General features: G+C 41.8%; 1 protein-coding gene across 2 annotated transcripts in view; it reads right to left on the bottom strand.

Annotated features, from left to right (window-relative positions):
• STK38L (serine/threonine kinase 38 like) overlaps positions 1 to 20,964 on the bottom strand; it is a 48,048-nt gene that overhangs the window by 10,302 nt on the left and 16,782 nt on the right. For both annotated transcript variants that reach the window (XM_015429434.1, XM_015429435.1), the window contains 7 exons: positions 14,325 to 14,408; positions 12,474 to 12,597; positions 11,104 to 11,258; positions 6,394 to 6,496; positions 2,099 to 2,160; positions 1,746 to 1,863; positions 1,472 to 1,595 (listed from right to left, as the gene is read on the bottom strand). In XM_015429434.1, coding sequence (XP_015284920.1) covers positions 1,472 to 1,595; positions 1,746 to 1,863; positions 2,099 to 2,160; positions 6,394 to 6,496; positions 11,104 to 11,258; positions 12,474 to 12,597; positions 14,325 to 14,408 — 770 coding nt within the window. The remainder of the gene's footprint in view (positions 1 to 1,471; positions 1,596 to 1,745; positions 1,864 to 2,098; positions 2,161 to 6,393; positions 6,497 to 11,103; positions 11,259 to 12,473; positions 12,598 to 14,324; positions 14,409 to 20,964) is intronic.

Here is a 20,964-nt window from a genome sequence, read left to right as displayed (position 1 = left end):
TCAGTTTCTGAATTCTATTGAATTACCAAAAAGAGCTGATTTTGGCCAACTGCTGACCTGCACAACAGAACCATGTTCTCCAAGCCAAAGTAGGCAACTCGGTTTTTATAGCTATAATTAATAACATCCTGAAAATTTTCAGCACAGAAGCCATATGTCCACAAGTTCAACCGGCAGTCCATCAGCATGGTGAGTTACCCACATTATCATCAACTCACTAATACTACAACAGACTGGAATGTTCCTTCTTCAGCAGGCAAATGGAAGCTAAGAGGTGAGACTGTTTTTAAGTACTCCATGTTCCAGAAGGTGAGCTGCTCAGACCTTTGCCCACAGGGGCAAGAGGGACCCACTTGGAATGAGAAGTAAAAATGCGGGTTTAACACAGCTCTTGGGGGAGTCAAGAAACTGGGCTTAAGGGAACAGAAAATGAACTGTTCGGAATAGTGCTTGCAGCCAAGTACAGAGGAGCGGCAGGATACTTACTACCAGACCATGGTGCTTCCTGATGGGGGGCTATTTGCCTCTATACCACCACCCAGCTTCAAGTAGTTTTCTAAGCCTAGCATGGCCTGGGAAGGGCAATACCTTCATCTCTATGGCTCCTGATGCCGTTCAGCAGATGTGTGTTGCAATAATGGCCACCGTGAAAACCTTCACCATTAACCACACACATTAATCCCTGTCCATACAGAAGTACAAGACACTGTACAGCACAGCCTCTACCAGCAAGGTTGTCTGTGAGTCATGCAGGATACTCAAGAACACAAGTAACCTCAACCTAAATTTTAACATTTGGACAAGCCAGAAACAGCACTGCTAAATGGGACCAAGTTCAGTGCTGATCCAGGCACAAAAGAGGGCAATGAAAGGCCAAAAAGAGGGGGTTGTGCGTCTCTTTGCAACAGTACCTTGCTTCTTTTCTTAATTCTAATACTGATTTTAGCAAAGACAAAAGAAAGTTATTTGGCACCTTAAAGACATTTTTATTCTAGCATAAGCTTTTGCAGACCAGAGCCCACTTCATAAAGATCAGTAATCATTCTTGTTTCCATATGGACTTCAGTAACAGCTCTTGGATTTCCATGCTGCTTCAGGACAGGACATGATGAAGTAGATTTTATTTGGTTTTATGAGATTTAGGGAAACCTTCAGCAGTTGTGGCAGGTGTGCCACATGGCTCCCTTCACAGGCCACTCAGGTGACACTGCAAGCCTATACACATGCAGGCAGGTTACCGGTTTGGCTACCTTCCACTCCACTGCAGTCCCAATTTCCATGAGAGGCAGTACTGTAATGAACATGCTGGTAGGCACTCCTGCACAAATTCTGGCTTCCAGTACTACCTACTTGGAACAATGGCAGAAGGGACCCAAAATTACAAATTTCTGAACAAAACAAGTATGCTCCAACCAGCAAGAAGTACAACAGAAGAGAATTTCAAATGTTGAGAAACAAGTTAGCTACTCACTTTAAAATTAAGTCCTTGGCTTTTTCTGAAATGGGCACCTCAGGTGGAAATATTAGAGTTTCTTTCCAATTCATAACTTTCCTATACGTTTCTTGTGGCGTTTCAGAGCAGAATGGGGGATACCCTGAAGAATTTAAAACACACATACACAAAAAAAAAATTGTTAGGAGCTTCAGACTCTATTACAACAACTGACTCTCACAAGAACCATCAGCACAATAAAGTTCTGCGTCATAGCTACTGGTCAGAGAATGGTACAAAGAATTCTTCTTACCTATTAGCATTTCATACATAATTACTCCCAAAGACCACCAGTCACATAACTTGTTGTACCCTGTCTGCATGAAAACTTCTGGAGCAATATAATCTGGGGTCCCAACAGTAGAATATGCCTGAAAATAAGAAGTTAAGATATTTAGCCAAAATCTAAATGTACTTGGATAGTGTTAAAAAAAGAGTGTCTGTAAATTCCCCCACCATCCCACTACAACTTTCCTAATGGACTGCTTGGCAGGGTAGTAGGTACGTGAAGCATGCATTTTCAACAACAGGTTTTTGTGTTGTGCTGAAAATCTGTCCATAAAGAGAACTCAAACATTAAAGTGTAGCTCTCCCAAAGGTACATACCAGCTGTCTCCTATTCTTTTTCCATGTTTCTGCTTTTCTCTTTGAGTTCATATTCTGAAATGCTGGTGCACAATGTAAAACAAAAAGGCATTAATTCAGATTTGATGAGGAACATAAGAAACTTTCAACTGATGGCCAGTTCCAGTGTCACCCCTGCATCATATTAGGGCCTGCTCCAGTGGCGTGTGCAAACACACACCATATTTGGGTAAGGAGATAACACTATTACTTCCCAGATGACCACCACAACATGGGCATGAGAAGTAACTCCATTATCTTCTGTCACCTCCCCCACAACCAAATCATCACAACTGTGCATACACCTTATTAGTACACTGGAGTGGCTCCACGCTACAATGGTAACATTAGAACTGGGATTTAGAGAAGTAAAGGATGGAGAACACAAATGATTTGCTGAACACTGACTCCAGATTTCCATTGATATCAACATTCATATAAACGGAAGTCCTGTACTAAAAGCAGACAGCTGCACTTGGGCTTTAAAATATGCACTTCAGCTGACTGTACATGCTGCACTTCTCTTCGGCAGATCTGATTTGATTTATTAGACTTCTATCCCACCCACCTGGCTGAAGCCAGCTCAGAAGAGGAGGAGGAGGTGCTCAGTCACATGTTTGGAAGCGCTGACAGGGCCACCCACACTTCCTTGGTCAAGGGGACAGACAAGCAGCTGCTGCCCCCCAAAGATCCTCAGCTGTGTGTGGGGGGGATGTTCCTCAAGAAACCATTAGCCATGTCCTCCAGCATCAGCTGGCCTCATCCCAATAGCCAAGAGCAGCCAGTGCCTAAGCAAAAAGTCCCTGGCTGCAATTGAGAAGAATACGTTAATAGCTAAAGAGGTAGATGCAGGGCTATTTTGGGGCAGGAACGCACAGGAACGGAGTTCCGGCTGGCTCCCAAGTTGGCCATGCCCAGCAGGAGCTAATTAGCATAACAGGCCACACCCAACAGCAGAAACACATTAGTATTGGCTACATTAGGGGTGTGTGGCCTAACATGCAAAGGAGCTCCTGCTACAAAAAAAGTCCTGGGTTTTGACAACAAACAAGGTAAACAGAATAACAAGCAAAAGGTGGGTGTGGCTGGATAACCACACTTCTGGTAACATGGGGGTGCGTCCTAATGTGCTAATGAGCTGTGCTGGCAGGGGTGTGGCCTAATATGCTAATGTGTTTCTGGTGTTGGGTGTGGCCTATTATGCTAATGAGTTCCTGCTGGGCTTTTTCTACAAAAAGAGCCCTAGGTAAATGTATCCTTAAAATACTCTTTTTGCACTCATCCCTTCCTATATGGTCTGGGACTGGTCACTGTCTGGATGGTAGGCTTCTTAAGTCCCATGAGGGACAGGAGGGGGAAGAGATAAAAGCAACAAATAAATACACTGAGTAAGCTGAAGTTCATCTGCTGACATAGAAGGAGAAGTTGTGGAAGCAGTGACAGAATTCACATTCCTGGGATCCAAGATCACTGCAGACAGTGACTGTAGTCAGAAAATTTAAAGATGCCTGCTCCTTGGGAGGAAAGCTATGGCAAACCTAGACAGCATAATAAAAAGTAGAGACATCACCCTGCCAACAAAAGTCTGTATGGTCAAAGCGATGGTATTCCCAGTAGTAATGTACAGCTGCAAGAGTTGGACGAGCGACGAAGAATAGATGCTTTTGAATTATGGTGCTGGAGAAAACACCTGAGAGTCCCTTGGACTGCAAGGAGATCAAATCGGTCAATCCTAAAGGAAATCAACCCTGACTGTTCCCTGGAAGGCCAGATACTGAAGCTGAAGCTCAAATACTTTGGCCACCCAATGAGAAGGGAGCACTCACTGGAGAAGACCCTGATGCTGGGAATGATTGAAGGTAAAAGAAGAAGGGGACGGCAAAGGATGAGATGGTTAGACAGTGTTGTCGATGCAACGAACATGAAATTGAGCAAACTCCAGAGGACGGCGGAAGACAGGAGGGCCTGGCGTGATGTGGTCCATGGGGTCACGAAGAGTCAGACTCAACTGTGCAACTGAACAACAACAACAAACGCTAATTTTGTGTCTGTGCAATTTGCGTTCTTCAAGACATTCCAAAAAAGCATCTGCTGGGTAGGCCCACGTCTCCCAACTGAGGAAACTGATTTGAGATTTTTAAAAAACATTTCAACTTCTAATGTGTTAAAACATGAGCAATGAACATGTCTGGAAATTTCATAAACACTCCAAGGACTTGGCATGCAAAAAGGATCTCAGGTTCTTAGCAGACCATACACTGAACATGAATCAGCAGTGTGATGTGGTAGCTAAAAAGGCAAATGCCATTTTGGGCTTTATCAACAGAAGTATAGTGTTCAGATCACACGAACTGATGCTACCGTTTTACTCTGCTCTGGTTAGAGTATTGTGTTCAGTTTTGGGCACCACAATTTAAGAAGGATATAGACACGCTGGAACATTTCCAGAGGAGGGCAACAAAGATAGTGAGGGTTCTGGAGACCAAGTCCTATGAGGAAAGGTTGAAGGAGCTGGGTATGTTTAGCCTGGAGATGACTGAGAGGTGATATGATAACCATCTTCAAGTACTTGAAGGGCTGTCATACAGAGGATGGTGCGGAGTTGTTTTCTGTTGCCCCGGAAGGTCAGACCAGAACCAATGGGTTGAAACTAAATCAAAAGAGTTTTCGGCTGAACATTAGGAAGAACTTCCTGACAGTCAGAGAGGTTCCTCAGTGGAACAAGCTTCCTCGGGAGGTGGTGGGCTCTCCTTCTTTGGAGGTTTTCAAACAGAGGTTAAGTGGCCATCTGACAGCAATGCTGATTCTGTGAACTTAGGCAGATCACGAGAAGGGATAGCAGGAAGAGTTGCATCCAGTGTTCCCTCTAAGCTGAGTTAGTGTGAGCTAGCTCACAGTTTTTTAGCCTCCAGTTCACAAATTTTAGTCTTAGCTCAGGAAGGATGGTTCCAGAGCAAACTAATTTATGCAGTAGCCAAATCGCTTGCTCACAACTTTAATGCCTTTAGCTCACAAAGTAGAATTTTTGCTCACAAAACTCCACAGCTTAGAGAGAGCATTGGTTGTATCAGTGCTTAGTTCTTGTGGCCCTTTCTTACGTGCCCAGGGAAATGCTGATTGTCACTTTGGGGTCAGGAAGTGCACTGGGGATGGAAGGTATTTGTGAATTTTCTGCATTGTGCAGGGGGGTTGGACTAGATGACCCTGGAGATCCCTTCTAACTATGATTCTATGATCATGTAAATGCTAACTTTTAAGACAGCAAAGTCAGCAGTCTGATAGTTTGGGGGAAAGCCCCCCCCCTTGCCATACTGGTGTGAGGCATTATGACATATATGTGGAGGAAAAGAGAACCCTGCAATTCCCAAGCAGCAGTATGCAAAAAGTCAATTAATTAAGAACTTCCAATAAAAGCAAGTGTTCCCCCTGCCCCCCTACCCCAAGCTTACAGGTACAGTTTGCAATACTTGAACTATTTGCTATTTTAACTAAAGGGAGTCCAACTACCACAACTCAAGACTGTGAGGAAGCCCAAAGCCAGCTATTTAACTCTACCTTTGAGGAAAATAAAAAAGACCTCTGGCCTCAGCCTCTGATTGTGTACTCATACTTTCTCTAAAGCTGTCAGGAAATATCCTATGGGAGATCTGTGTCTGCTGAGAAGGAAACAAGCATAGCTTGCTTCCCACTGCACACGGTCACCCTGTGTCACCCCATTTTGCTGCTGCCCCTCTTCGAATGGCAAAAGGATTACAAAAGGCTGAACTTCAAGATGTTTTGGAAGTGAAGATCTGAGATTTGAGCTGTGAAGCAGCACACCAAACATCGATGCCTATCTCCAATGGGGTACCTGTTCCCCGAAGCACCCCCCCCAACAGTTAAGCTGCATCACTGCCATTGTCACCAGAAGGACTCAGAGTGGGGGGGGGGAGATGCTCAGCATTCATGATATTTTCACAGGTCCCATCTTGTAGTCTGTTATTATGAAAAGTTCATATTATCATTTTTCTTCTGTATTTGGTTTTCAGACACAGTAATGAATTACAGCTACCAATGTTAGCCAGCCAACAGCAACTCCAATAGCACAATATCCTCTTCAGCTAAGAAGGTGCAAGGATGGGAACTACAGTGCCCTCTTCTCCATCCTACAGGGTTACTCTGGACTGATTCCCATCCCAACAGGCATTCCAATAAAATCACAAATAATGTAGCAGGCCTAGCATACAAGACCTACAAACCAAGGCTGCTAAAGTAGCACAGGGCAGACTAACACTTACAGAAATCACTGGGCGGATTATGGGTAAGGTTTCTGTAGAATTCAGTTCTGTGAGCTTTCTTTAAACCTGTGCATAGTCCAAAATCAGACAGTTTTACATGACCCTACAGAGAGAAAACATGAGTTGACCTTAGGTATTAAACAAGCTGTAATTTTTTTTTAAATCATTGCAATCTTACACATTAATTGCTTGATTTGGCACTAGAGGATTTTACAACAAAATAAGGGTGGTTTAAAAGGAAGCCTGATTTTCACCCAAAAGGCTAATCTTTGCCTATGCTGAATGAGCCACTATTTACCATTCAAAAGGGATTTCTTTGTTATTACTTTGAGCTGAGAACAAAGGAATAAATGAACCAGGAAGGAGAAAAACCACCTAATTGTGCTTCCATTCATGGCCAAGGCTTCAAAGATGCCTCTGAAGTGCTTCTACAGCATACTCACAGAGGCTCTACTGATTTGCTCTCCGGGAATTGCTACAGCCTTCAGAAGCTGCTTTTATGGGGCACAGCCTGTGCGCCACCGATATGAACTGACATCAATTGCTGACCATACCCTCATTGTAATGGTTGCTACTAATGCCACGCCAGTGTTACACAAATGACATACTAGCACTTTATGTTGTGTTTTATATCTATATTTATACTAGTAATAAGGCCCCATTGTGGAAATAAATACAACGAGCTCTAGAAAGAGGCTCTGGGAGAGTGTCCTGGCCTTGGGCACTCAGTGTCAATTTGCTGTGGCGACCTCAGCTGGGTATAATGACACAGAGTCCACCATTTTCTCCAGGGGAACTGATCTCTGCCATCTGAAGAGCAGTTGCAATTCTGCGTGATCTCCATCCCTCCCCTGGAGACTGGCAACAATGGTTCCCCATGAGGGAATGGCTGGTTTGGAGGGTGGAGTCTATGGCATTGTACCTGTCTGAGGTCCCAGCCTTCCTCAAAGCTCACCCTCTCCAGGCTCCACCCCTCAAATCTCCAGGAATTTCCCAACCTGGAGTTGGCAACTCTATCTCCATCCCAGCCAACCGTCAACCTACCGTTATCTGCCCCCTAACTTCAGCTTTCCATCTCTTCCCCCTCCCCCCTAGAGAGCAGTTATAATTCTGAGTGATCTCCAGCCCCCACCTGGAGATTGGCAAAAATGGTTCCCCATCAGGGAATGGCTGGTTTGAAGGGTGGAGTCTCTGGCACTGTACCTGTTTGAGGTCCCACACCTCCTCAAACCTCACCCTCTCCAGTCTCCATCCCTCAAATCTCCAGGAATTTCCCACCTGGGGTTGGCAACCCTATCAGGACTGGCCCCAATGAGTTTTCTCTCAAAGGCCAAAAGAGATGTGGAAAGGGCCTTTTACTGTCAGAACCTGGTTGCCTAGCAACAGACATTGAGAAGAAAGTACAGTTGCCAGCTCTGATTAGGAGAATACCTGGGGATTTGGGGGGTGGATCCTGTGGAGGGCAGCATTGGGGTGTGTGTGGAAAAGATTTGGGGGGTGGATCCTGATAGGGTCTACCCTCCAAAGCAGCCATTTTATCCAGGGGAACTGATCTCTGTCATCTGGAGATCAATTGTAACAGCGGGAGATCTCCAGGTCCCAGCGGGAGATCTCCAGGTCCCAGCTGGAGATTGGCAACCCCAGGGGAAGTCAGCCGCACAGCAGAAGGTTGAAGAGAATGGTTTGATGGTCGCTGGCCCACCTCATTAGCCAGCCAGCCAGCCATGGTAGAGCCAAAAGGGAGAGAGAGCAGTTTTAGGTTTATTCTGACAGGAAAGTGAGCAAGCAGGCAGTGGGCGAGGGAGGGGTTATGCGAAAGATTTATGCGATCTGAAGAGAAACGCTGAAAGTCCTTTGTTTTTTTACTGACAGAAGCAAGCTTGGTTGCCTAAAAACAGCCACTGAGGGAATAGTTAGTCACAGTTTGTCCCACACAGGAGCCAAGAGAAGTATCTTCCTCAGGAAAGAGTCCGGCTTTCCAGAAGCCGCAGCTCGTTTCCTCTAGGCCAGACCCTCCCTGGCGCTGCTGCTGCTGCTGAAGGAACATGGGGAGCCTTTGAAAGGTGCTGGGCAGCCTTCTCTGCGGTGCAGCCCGCTGAGCAATCACCCTGACGAAGCGTTGGCCTTGCGCCCAAGGGAGAGGGGCCGCAAGGGACAGCGAAGGTGAGTGCTTCCCCTACTTGCTGCTGCTTGCTAGGTCTGCCTCCTTCTCCCCTGTGGAGGGGTTGCCGCTCTCTTGGTGGAGTGTCCATCCCCTTTGCCGGCTGCCTCCAGACTGAGGGCGAGACGCTGGCTGCTGTGTGGGCAGGGCCAAGGCAACGCAACGAGGCAATACAGCCAGGGGATTGGCAGACCTTCAGAGTGGCAGCTGAGGGAGCCAAAGGCTGTGGGAGCGTTCACTCCAAAATAGAATTATTATATAGAAAGATTTGCTGTGTTTTATCTGTTTTAAAAATGTTATGTGAGCTGCCCTGAGCCTGCTTCGATGGGGAGGGCAGGGTATAAATCAAATAAATAAATAAGATAGGGGGATAGGAGGGGATAAGCCCTAAAAAAGCACAGGAAACATGGGAAAGTGGCCTTTTGGATCATGCTCAGAAGGTTTCACACCTTAGGCCTGTTGAGTCTGCTCTTCCCATGTATAACACACTGGGCTTCAAATGGAAGGCAGGTAATCTGAGGAAGCCCAGGGCAGGTGGTATAGTCCCAACCAAAGTACAGCAACCTTTTCACGCCCTCCCTTCCTATTGAACATGATATTTGCTTTAAAAATGATGCTACCTGGCTATAGCCCAAACAAGGAAACCATGAAGCTTTATTACATGTGACTTGTAAATCTCTGGCCATGGAAATGTTATCTTACATGCACTAACAGATGCAGTCCTGTGCCCACTTACCTGGGTGTAAGCCCCATTGAATTCAGTGGGATTCACATCCAAGTAAACATGTCTAGGATCCAATCAGTCTAGTAACTACTGCTATAGTCCCAATAGGCTCCTGGGCACAGTGCTGGTCTCAAACAGAAGCTGGGATCCCAAAAGCTATTGGGGTTCTCCAGGAGTCTGTGGGGTGTTGCCTGGACTCAATCATGATTAGCTGATGCAGGGATGAGCCTGGGAGGCTCTTGGGCTCATGTGTACCCTCTTCCCTCCCACAAAGCCATCTAAAGGCAGCCTTCTGGATTCAGGGCAAACTTTCACGGTATCCGAACCACAAACTGCCTTGTCAAGATTCTGGGAGCACATGAGTCTGAGGGTTTGGCCCCTATTTCTGAACTATGTCTGCACACCCAGTAGAATATTTTGACATTTTTCCTTTCAACATCTGACACCTACCCATTCCCGTAGGCCATAAACATTTTTCTTTTTTTAAAAAAAGAGAAACAGATCTACACCCCTTTTATGCTTGCAGCAGTAAAAGACTGTAGCAATTCCTGTTGCCAAGGTTTTTGGATCTGTAGGTTGTAATACCCTACTATAAAGATGACCACTGGCATTGATTAAACCCTATGACCCATATATAACAAATATTGCAAATGATTAATATTTTATTGTTCAGGTAAAAAATTCCCTATGTGTTTCTCAACAAGGTGAAATGTTACTATATCTCAAGGACTAGCAGATTCCCCTGAATAAGCTTCACTGCGAAACATATAGGAACTTTTTAAACCTGAACAATATAATATTCTTTATCTCAGGCTTTTTTGCCTGTTTCTTATCTCCCTGATTGGTGAGCTCTTCTGTTTTCTCTTTAAATAATGATATGTCACTGGGACTTCCTATGTTATTTCAAAGGAGTTCTAAACCCTTCTATCACAATAGGAAATAAAAGACAACCCCTGCTGATAAGTGCAACGAAGCATGGTTCTGGGTGCTCTTCTGACAGGTGACTGTTGCAGGGCAGATCCAGGATCAAAACAACTTCTGCTAAAAGTTGGGGGCTGATCCTATAGTCCCAGAAATGGCCTGCTGGAAACAGGAACAGGGCTAGGAGAAAACTTAGCTGTGGGCTTTCCATGTACCATGACACTGCAAACCAGCAACACGCTGGTGCACCTAAGTGCCAGCAATCTAGTTATTAGGCTTTTCAGCAAGACTGCAATGAACTTTCATCAGCTATACAATACTCCCCTTCCTGTTCCACCATAGCTGTACTTGACTAGAGATTGCAGGCACCAACAGTAAAAGGATATAGGCAGAACAGCTAACAGTCAGGAAACAGGAGATCAACAGAGCAGCTAAGCCCATCCCATAGCTCAGCTCCTGCACCGCTCTGCCTTTTCAGTTCAATTCTCCCCACCCCTCACTCTGCCCTCCCAAAACCAGACTGAAAGCATGGCTATGAACCATACAATTGTACAAGCCACATAAACCAAAGTGCCTTTTAGCATAATGTATTGGGATTAGGTTTACAGAATTCCAGTGTGGTTTTTCACCAACAGGACCCACATTAGTTTTCAACGGATGCAGTGAAAACGGTGTGGGGGGGGAAGAAATATACTCTTGATGTTTATACATAAATTCAGCACATCAATTAATGGTAGGAGATTCCTTTTCAACTCTTTTTCTCTGGCACCTCTGAAGAACAAATGTTAGGGGTATTGGCTCTCTTCCCTCCCTTCCTACCCACCTACCCACCCCTAATATCCAATATCAAAACCAAACCAAAACAAAGGTCTCAAACACTGGAAAGTTAAAACCCATTTCATACCTTTGCATCCAACAGTAGGTTATCTGGCTTAATATCTCTGTGAATGAAGCCTAGCTGATGAATGGCATCAATGGCCAGTACAGTTTCAGAGATGTAAAACTGTGTTTCTTCCTCTGATAAGGTATCCTTTTTCATAAGCAAAGTCATCATATCTCCTGAATGAAAAAGAAAGGGACATTTAACGTGGTCAGAAGCATTTAAAATTCAATGAGCTTTGAATGTGGCACACACCCTGTTCATTTCATTAAGGATGGGATTCAGATGGTTCATCATAAGGCCCTTCTGTGACGTCCTCCTTATTGGGGAGACTGTTTTTCTTCTAAAACACACTATGTTCACATAAACATGGTAGATTACTGCTGCCACCAGGAATTAAAAATACCAAATCTCTCTATTATGGTAGAATGACCCTGTGTCTGGGCACTTCAGAGGACTATGTGGTCCTGAGGAAGGACTCTTATCACTGCTGGGATAAGTTTAAACAAATAATGATTTATTTATAAAAGAATAAAATAGGTTTCTGGGTATTTTGAACTGTTGCTGGAGAAAGGAACTTATAAATATAGCTGATAAAGCTGGGCGTCACACACTGTCTCTCAGAACACCAAAACTCAACTCTGACAACCTTAGCCACTCAGGCTAAATTCTGCCTCTCTTAGCCAACATAGGCTAAACTGTTTGTCTTAGCCACACAGGATAGACTCAAACTGCCATTCAGGCTAAAAACTCTCCACACTCGTCTCTCTAAAACCTAGAATCTCCTCCGAGACACCCCTCCTCCCACATTCTCTGTCATCAGCCAATCACATCACACTCATCTCCCTCTATCACTCTCCTTACATTACTGCAGTCAAACTAACCATTTAAAGAAACACATACATCAAAAGATAACATCATTACACCTTTCATTACAGGAAAAAACACTTTCTGTACACTCATGTAAGAACATACGAGATGCCCTGCTGATTCAACGAGTGAGGGGCCCTCTAGTCCAGCATCCTGTTTCACACAGTTGCTCTGGAGGGCCAACAAGCAGGGCATAGAAGCCCTCCCCTGCTGCTGCCTCCCAGCACTGGGATTCAGAGGTATGATGCCTCTGTAGATGGAAGATCCCTTCAGTCACATTGGCTAGCGGCCACTGATAGAACTCTCCTCGATTAATGTGTCTAAACTAAAAGAGGTGTACAGTTTTCCTTTTCCCCGGTCTCTTCCACTTTTTAAACTTATGCTGCAGTCAAGGCCAGTGCAAACATAACCTTTCCAGTTCTTAAGTTATAATTAGGGGATGAGGAGTGAACACTTCCTTTGCAAGGTCCAGCTCAGACAGATAAATAGTGATTCAACTAAACTAGGATGAACTTTTTATTTACCTCCAGGCAGAAACTCCATTATCAGGTAAAGGTTACGTTTGTCCTGAAAACTATAAAACATCTTCACCACCCAGGCACCATCTGCTTCAACGAGGATATCTCTTTCTGCTCGTATATGAGCCACCTACAGGAAAAGTTTTGAACAACAAACCAGAATACTCCCGTTAGTCAGAAGGGCTTACTACTGAATTATCTTCCTGCAGAATCACTTGGCCTACTTCTGTGCATGATGGAAGAATCTACTATAAACATTTTAAGCTTGATGCTGTACAGAGATATTACCAGACATGCACATTTCTTTCCTCAGACAGACAAGTGATTTGCTGTTCTTGGGAATAGGGTTGCCAGTCCCCAGGTCCCAGTGTGGGTTCCGCCAGTTTTTGGGGCTTCTGCCCGCCGCCGGCCAGCTGGCCAGCGGGGAAAACCCTGCCCCCAAACAGTGACATGATGATGTCACCTGGAAGTGACTTCATCATGTTGGGATGTTGCGCAGTGACACTCTGGTTTGAGGGCAAAACTCTGTGGTTTGAAGCCAGTTTTACCATAGAGTTTTGCCCAAAAACCAGAGTGTCACCCCTGACATCACCAACATGATGACATGATTTCTGGGTGACGTCATTGCATCAGGGACATCCCAGACATCCCTGCTTGGGAGCCATCCAGAAGAAGCTCAGCATGCTGAAGTCTTACTGATCAAACCTAATAAGGGGGTTTGACCCCCAAAAGTTTGTCACAATATATTAATCTTTAACGTGCCGCAAAATAGTGCAATTTCTGCTGTAGCTGACACATATAACTGGAATTTTTGCATTTAGCCTTAGAATCTGATCTCCTACTGTATGTATATTTTTGTTGTTCAGTCGCACAAAAGGTTTGTCAAAGTAGCATTTAGCCTTGGAGTTAGAATTGTACTTCAGTGGGATTTCAGCACACACAATACACTCTACACAGCCACCCTTCTATGCAATACACTTTAATGAATTCTGCATACAGTCAATCCACGCAATCTGTTGACGTGACAGTTTTCTGATAAATTCAATTACTCTGCAAATGCACTTCCACTAAAGGTGGTTTCATACCACCAAGCGATGATGTGATAAGATGCAACTATCATGTGGTATATATGCTCATGAGAATATACTTGGAACCATTCAAGAATCAAGGCCACAATGTTCTCTAGTTCTGGCGTAAAATACCAGAACTAAATCCCACTAAACACTTAAGAGGATTTCTACAATTGGCTTTCATGGTACATCAGCCCACTGGGAAGCTCTGCTGTTCATATTTTGGAGGGGAAGGTCATTCGGAGTAGGCAAATGACAGCTGGATACAGTCACTGTGGACATTCTGCTAACACAGAGCTCAAGTCATACATCATTTTCAAATTAACCAAATCAAAAAGTGCAGTTTAACTATTCCCAATGAATTTATAAATTAAAACTCACTTTAATTTGGAGCCCAATCTTTCCCACCACATAAGAACAGGAAGTAACAGTACACACAACAGGACACAGTCTGAAGAGTCTCTGTGTTCCTTAAAAACATGTACTAATGAACTGAGCCTTCAGCTTTCCTCTGAATTTTCTTCTAGTTTCTTTACCCTTTTCTCAACATTTCCTGGTCAACTGAGTCATGCCCCTATCATGCCGAACATCTTCATAAACTAATACATTCATCTCACACTAAGCCACCAGCCCAGCTTGTAATGGAAAGTAACATATGGCACAGGAAACTGATGGAGAATGAAGGACTGTGAACCAGGTGACTGGGCCCTTCCAACAGAATGGAGTACAGTCCAATATTCACTCATGGCTTCTTTAAAAAGTGCCAGAACATACATCAAACACATACTTGCTCTTTCTCCAGCATATCAGCTTTTCTTAGTATCTTCATTGCATAGATATGACCCGTATCTTTCTTCTGAACGAGACGCACCTTTTAAAAAAAAATGAAAAAAATCATTAAAGCAGGGTTTTAGGCAAATAGTTTGGTGCTCTAGAAGAAAATGCAATGGCTGGTACTTCAGAAGCAATTCCAGAACCGAGGAAAGGGAAAGGATAACTGATACTGTCAACATGGATGATAGACTCTAGCTAAGAAAGCAAAAATTACCACCGTTCTGCTCTGGATTCGCCTCCAAGCGAATCTGAACCTTTAAATCCAGGTAGGACCACAGGACAAAGGACTGGTTGTGTGTGTGTGAAGTGCCTTTAAGTCACAGCTGACTTATGGCAACGCTGTAGCGTTTTCAAGGCAAGGGACTAACAAAGGTGGTTTGCCATTGCCTGCCTCTGCATAGTGACCCCGGACTTCATTTTTGGTTGTTGTTAATATTTTTTTATTTTGAGAAATAACAAGGATAAAGAAAGAAAAAAGGAATATAGGGAAATTAAAAGAGAAATATAGAATTAAATAAAATATTTACATTTTTCAAAGGACATTCATTGTTTACAACGTATAATACATATATGAAACCTATTCATATTCAGAAATATTTTCTTTCTCAACCCCCTTATTACAGTTTTTGACAGAACATTTATAGCTACCGCTACATCAAAAAAACATTATATGAAGATACAGAATATTTTGATTCTGTTTCATTTCCACATACACTATACATCCTAAGAAGCAATCTTTTTGTTGTGTAATTACCTTTTCATATTCTGTCAAATCTCTTATTGCACCTCCTTCTGTATAGGCGTCTTTCTTAAGTCTAGAAATTAACTGAAAGTACACTAGCCATTGTATCTTCTTCCCTTCTTCCGTAATTGTTTGCGAAGACTTAACTTCTCCTTGTGAGTTTAACATGTCTCCCATATGTTATAAAATCATTTTTCCCTTATATATTTGTCACAATAAACATCTATTGGTGATATTACAGGTGATATTGGAGGACTAACAGTGCAATCCTGAGGGAGGGCAAAAGCGCCCCTACATCAGCGTAAGTCTCAGTCATGTCAGGGTAAGTCCAGTTACGTCAGTGTAACTGGTACTTACGAAAGCATAGGGCTGCTACAGCGCCCCATGGTTCGTGGGCGGTGAGTGCAGCAGCCAGCTGGTAGCACAACTGAGGCATAGGCCCTTGTGCTGGCATGGTTGGGGGTGGGGGTGGGGGCGTGGCCACATCATCAGCATAGCTTTTCAATTCAAATTCTTCTCCCTCTACTTTCAGTCCTTCAGTATCTGGATCTTGTCTTATCTTAGAAGCAAACACATCCAGTGCAAGAACAAATAAGAGTGGTGATAATGGACATCCTTGACGTGTCCCCTTTTGATTTGAAATCCATCTGTTAATTGTCCATTAATTAAAAGCTTTGCCTGCTGTTTCATATAGATACCCTGTATCCAATTCATAAATCTGGAACCACAATTCAAATGTTGTAACATTCTTGTAAGAAAGGCCAAGATGGGTTGTCAAATGCCTTTTTAGCATCTAAAAATATAAATGCTGCTTTATCCCCCTTGTTTTTCACAAATTCTATTGCATTAATTACAAAGCTAACATTTCTTTTCATAAATGTTTTTGGTACAAAACCAGTCTGATCAGGGTGAATTATAGAAGTAAAGATTTTGTAATCCACATTTAATAATGAAATAGGCCTATAATATTGTGGTAGCATTGGATCATTGCCTTGTTTATGTATTAACGTAATAGGGGCCTTCTGCCATGATGGAGGAAGTGTTTTCTCTTTACTTATTTCATTCATAACTTCTAGATACATTGCTGTTAATCCATCTGGGCCTCATGCTTTATCTTTTCTCAGTTTCTTTATGGCTTGTGAGATCTCTTGTATTGTGATATTTTGATTCAGAATATCTCTATAATCAGCTGAAAACTTCTCAATGTATGTATCCTTTATATACTCCTCTATTCCTCCTTCTGTTAATGGATCTTTCTTGTAAAGTTTTGAGAACAGTAAACTGCTCTTGAATCTTTTTCTCCACAAAAGTAACTCCATCTTTCTTCCTCATTTCTGTTATCATTCTTCTTTCAGACTCTTTTTCTTAAACAATATGCTAGGTATCTTCCAGGGTTGTTCACATGTTTGAAATATTTGTTATAGGAAACTTAATTTCTTCTGCATTTCTTCAGTTTCAAGCATGTTGAATAGATTTTTGCTTAATTTCACTTAGAATTCCTTTATTTAAAGATGGTTTATGTTGCTCTTCCAGGGTTTGAATTTTCCCATAATTTTTATAATGTGCTCCAATTTTTCTTTTTCCTAGAAGCACCAGCTATAAAATTTCCTCTCATATAAGCTTTACTGGCTTCCCAAATTGTTGTTATGGGGACATCTTCTGTAGCATTTAATTTGAAGTATTCTTCTTAATCTTTCACATTTTTAATTATAACTTCCTGCAACAGAGAATTGTCATTCAGTCTCCATCTTCCTTTAATTTAATTTCCTTGCCAAACTGCCATTACTGGGTTGTGATCTGCAAATATCTTCGGTTGGATCTCAACCCTCTCCACATTCATAATTAAGGTTTTAGATACCCAACACATATCAATTCGGGATTATGTTTCATGTCTATCGGAAAAGAAAGCATAGTCTCTGGAATTTGGATTGGTAGTTCTCCACACATCTTTCAAATGTAACATTTCCATATAATTAAAGATATTCTTAAGGAGTTTACGCCCTTTTGTTTTTCTAGATCTGTCCTTTTTTGGGTCTATTACTCCATTCATATCTCCAAAAACAATTATCTCTCCTTCTTGGAAGTCCAATAAGGATTGAAAGAATTTCTCATGGAATTTTTCTTTAGCTTTGTTTGGGGGATACACCAATGCTAACGAATCTTCCCTTCAAGGACTCTTATTTTCAACATGTTATATCTTCCTTCGAGATCTTTAAACTCTTCAACAACATTTATGCATCAGTTATTTACATAAACTGTGACTCCTTTTTTCTTTTTGTCTGCTGAAGTCCACGACTTTGCCCAATTTCTTATTCTTTAAGATATGTTTATATATTTTTTTCTTCACATGAGCTTCTTGAATACTAATTATATCTGCATCTTGTTTCTTTGATAAATTAAATGTTTTTGATCATTCTGAAGGTGAGTTAAGACCATTAATGTTTACTGATACAACCTTCAGCTTATCCGTTTTGTTAAAATTCTGCAGTTTGGTCTAATTTATCAACTTCTTTGTCGGTGCCTTCTTTGTTCATCTTTCATTCTCAAACTCCTCAGGAATATTCTCTGTTGATAATTTTCCTGCAATTGTTTGGCTTGTTCTATTGTTGAAATTGTTCTTCTATCCTTTGATAGTGCAACTTCTATACCACATGGTATAGAAGTGTTGGACTGGATGGGCCTTTGGCCTGATCCAACATTGGCATCTCTTATGTTCTTATGTTCTTATGTTCTAACTTTCCAATGATATTTTATTTATTTCTTTTGTAAGATCTGCCTTAAAAAGTCAAAGTGTATCCTTTTCCTCAGTATAGTTGTAGGTAAATCTTGAAAAATCTGCACTTGTTTCCCTGCAGCCTTAAGTGGAGATTCTCTGTTTTTTTCAATATGACATCTCTTGGTTGTTGTTTTTTGTGTGAATCTGACCAGTATATCTCAAGGTAAATTGTTCTTAAATCCAAATCTTGAGGTTATTCTGTACATCTGATCAATAGCTGGGAAGTCTCCTTGAATCTTCAGATAATCCTGTAGAAGCTTATATAAACTGTCTTCAAGGTTTATGTTGCCAGAATCCACTGGAACACCTCTAAATCGAAGGTACCGTAATTATCACTGGACTGAACTTCCAGAATTGCAGTCATTTGCTCTGTGTTGTCTTAGATCTTGTGCTTCTTGATACAATTCCAGTTCTTTTTGCTTCTCTAACTTTCTCAATCTCTTGCATATTTTTGTGATTTTGGGGGGGGATTTTTGGTAATCCTGTTGTTTCTTGTTTGATGCCTGAAATTTTTTTGTTAATCCTTTCCTGTGTGTTTTCTTCTGCTTGTTTACTATTTTCCTGCATTCTTTGCTCTGCTTGTATATTTTTTTCCTGAGTTCCTTCTTCTGCTTGAGTAATTTTTTTTTTAGTTTGATCCTCTGATTGTTTAATTTGAGCTGTAACTGTTTGGATTTTTTGAAATCTCTGAAAATTTATCCAATAATTCTGTTACATCCTGGTATTCTTCATCACCTCCTTTATTTTCATTTTCCTTTAGATGTGTTGCCATACTTAATTTCCCTCCCCCCCATTTCAAACCAACTTCCCATTTATTTATTCCATCAGTTTAGTATTCAATAGTATTCTGGAAAACCTCCCAAAGCAAAACTTCTTTTTTTATACAAAAGGATTATCTGCCTGACTAACACATCATAAATAGACCGCTCATTCAATTCACTAATTTTATCACAATTTATAGTTCTATAATTTCATGACTATTTTTCAGCAAAATTATTTCACATATTTCAAATATTTCAGTGAACTCAATCAAATCTATACGCATTTATAGTATAAGTATAGGTACATATATAATCCAAGTGCATAACAATTCAATTTCTTAATTTCTTATTCTGTATAGTTTTGTCTTTTCTAACAAAAGATAAACAAGAGAGAATAATAATAATAATATTAAATGCTAATATTGGTCTATTAGTTTGTTTAATATCCTAGCTACAAAATAAAGAAATTAATATTAGTACTTTATATTAAAGAAGAAGAATTGTCTTTTGGAATATGCAGTTCTGAATCTTAACACCAGATGGCACCAATGTCCAGCAAATCTAGTATAGTTCTAGTATAGTTCAATGTGTGATGCAGTTCTTTTTGCCAACAAAAGTGAAATCTAGAAACCACTCCAGAAAGGGGAAGCAATAATAAAAAAAGAAAAGAAAAGAAAAATCACCCACTCCAACATTTAGTATTTCACCCAAGAGAGGATCTCATAGAGGAACCAAAATCAAACTCAAAGGTTACAGCCGAAGGGAAAGCAAAAAATAAGTCAAGTCAAGTCAGGCTTTATTGGCATATAGAAAAAAAAGAAGTCAATTATATCAGACCTTGTGAGAGTACACAGACCTTGTGAGTTTCAAACTCTGCTCTTTATCTTCTATTGTTAATCCTCCACAAATCTTGTTACTGCTTCAATTGGTTAAAGATAGTTAAGAACCATCAGGGATGGAGAAAACAATATGCAGAGAGCCTTTCTTTGAAATTTATAGTTGTTTACAGAGTCAACACAGCGACTTATATAGCATGAAATAATTCTTTATCTTTTGTGAGGGTTTAATGGGGGTTCACAAGTTCAAAATCTGGGCTTAACAGTGTCCAGTAATTTATCCCCCCCCCCAATATTAGTTCAGTAGGTTTGTAAGAATTTAGTACAAATCGTAAGCAGTGTTCCCTCTAAGCTGAGTTAGTGTGAGCTAGCTCACAGTTTTTTAGCCTCTGGCTCACAGATTGTTGTCTTAGCTCAGGAAGGAGGGCTTCTGAGCAAACTAATTCATGCAGCAGCCAAATTGCTCGCTCACAATTTTAATGCCAGGAGCTCACCAAGTAGAATTTTTGCTCACAGGATTCCACAGTTTAGAGGGAGCCTTGATCGTAAGTAATTTTTCTCTTAGCAAAGCTTGCCGTGTTTCTGTTCGTTCATAGCTTGCAATAGTACAGTTCATTCACCCATTTCCAGTAAATTAAGATAATTTTTTTCACAATCTTCACAATCTTTTTCCAATGTCCTTATAATAGCAGAGAATTTAGAAGAAAGCACAAGGATGTGCACAGAAAAGAGAAACCAAAGGGGGGGGGCAGCCTTAAAGGTATAAAAACCTATCTTTGCCTCACTGTCTTTAGAACAAGCCTGGAACTGAATAATTCAGGTCTGGAAAGCTTCGCCTGTCAAAAAAGCCTCCTCTTGGAGGGGAGAAAAGAAAGCTGACACTCCTTCCTTCACTGGCATTTGAGTCTAGACGCCCCCAGTGAGGCTAGATCCTGGATCACTGCTTTAGTGCTCCTAGCAGGCAGCCACGTCCACCGGAAGTCCTCAAGCCTGTACTTCCTTGGTGGTCTGCCATCCAAATTCTAACCAGGGCTGACCCTACTTAGCTTCTGAGATCTGATGAGACTGGACCATCCAGGCCAGGAGTGGATACATTCAGTTTAAAGTACATATATTTTCCTCTAATTGTAAAAGAAATGATTTGAAAACCCTGGGGGAAAATACAAGCAATGTGGAACTCTGGTATAGTGTAGTAGTTAGTGTGAAACTTAAGCTAGGTAGACCTGGGTCCAAATCCTCATTTGGTCATGAAGTTCATTTAGTGACCCTGGGCTAGTCACTCCCTTTAGCCTAACCTACCTCACAGGGCTGTTGGAGGGAAAAGGCAGGGGGAGGAAATCACGTATGCCACCCTGAGCTCCTTGGACAAAGAGCAGGGGGGGAAATCAAAATGGAACATCTTCGCAGTCATTTTCATCTGAAACATTAAGCAATCTGTTTAACAAATAAAGATATTCTGAAATAGAGCTTTGGGAACC

Source organism: Gekko japonicus, unplaced genomic scaffold (assembly GCF_001447785.1).
Source record: "Gekko japonicus isolate JY-2015 unplaced genomic scaffold, Gekko_japonicus_V1.1 scaffold169, whole genome shotgun sequence".
Taxonomy (NCBI): Eukaryota; Metazoa; Chordata; class Lepidosauria; order Squamata; family Gekkonidae; genus Gekko; species Gekko japonicus.
This window is presented reverse-complemented; position numbering and strand designations above follow the sequence as displayed.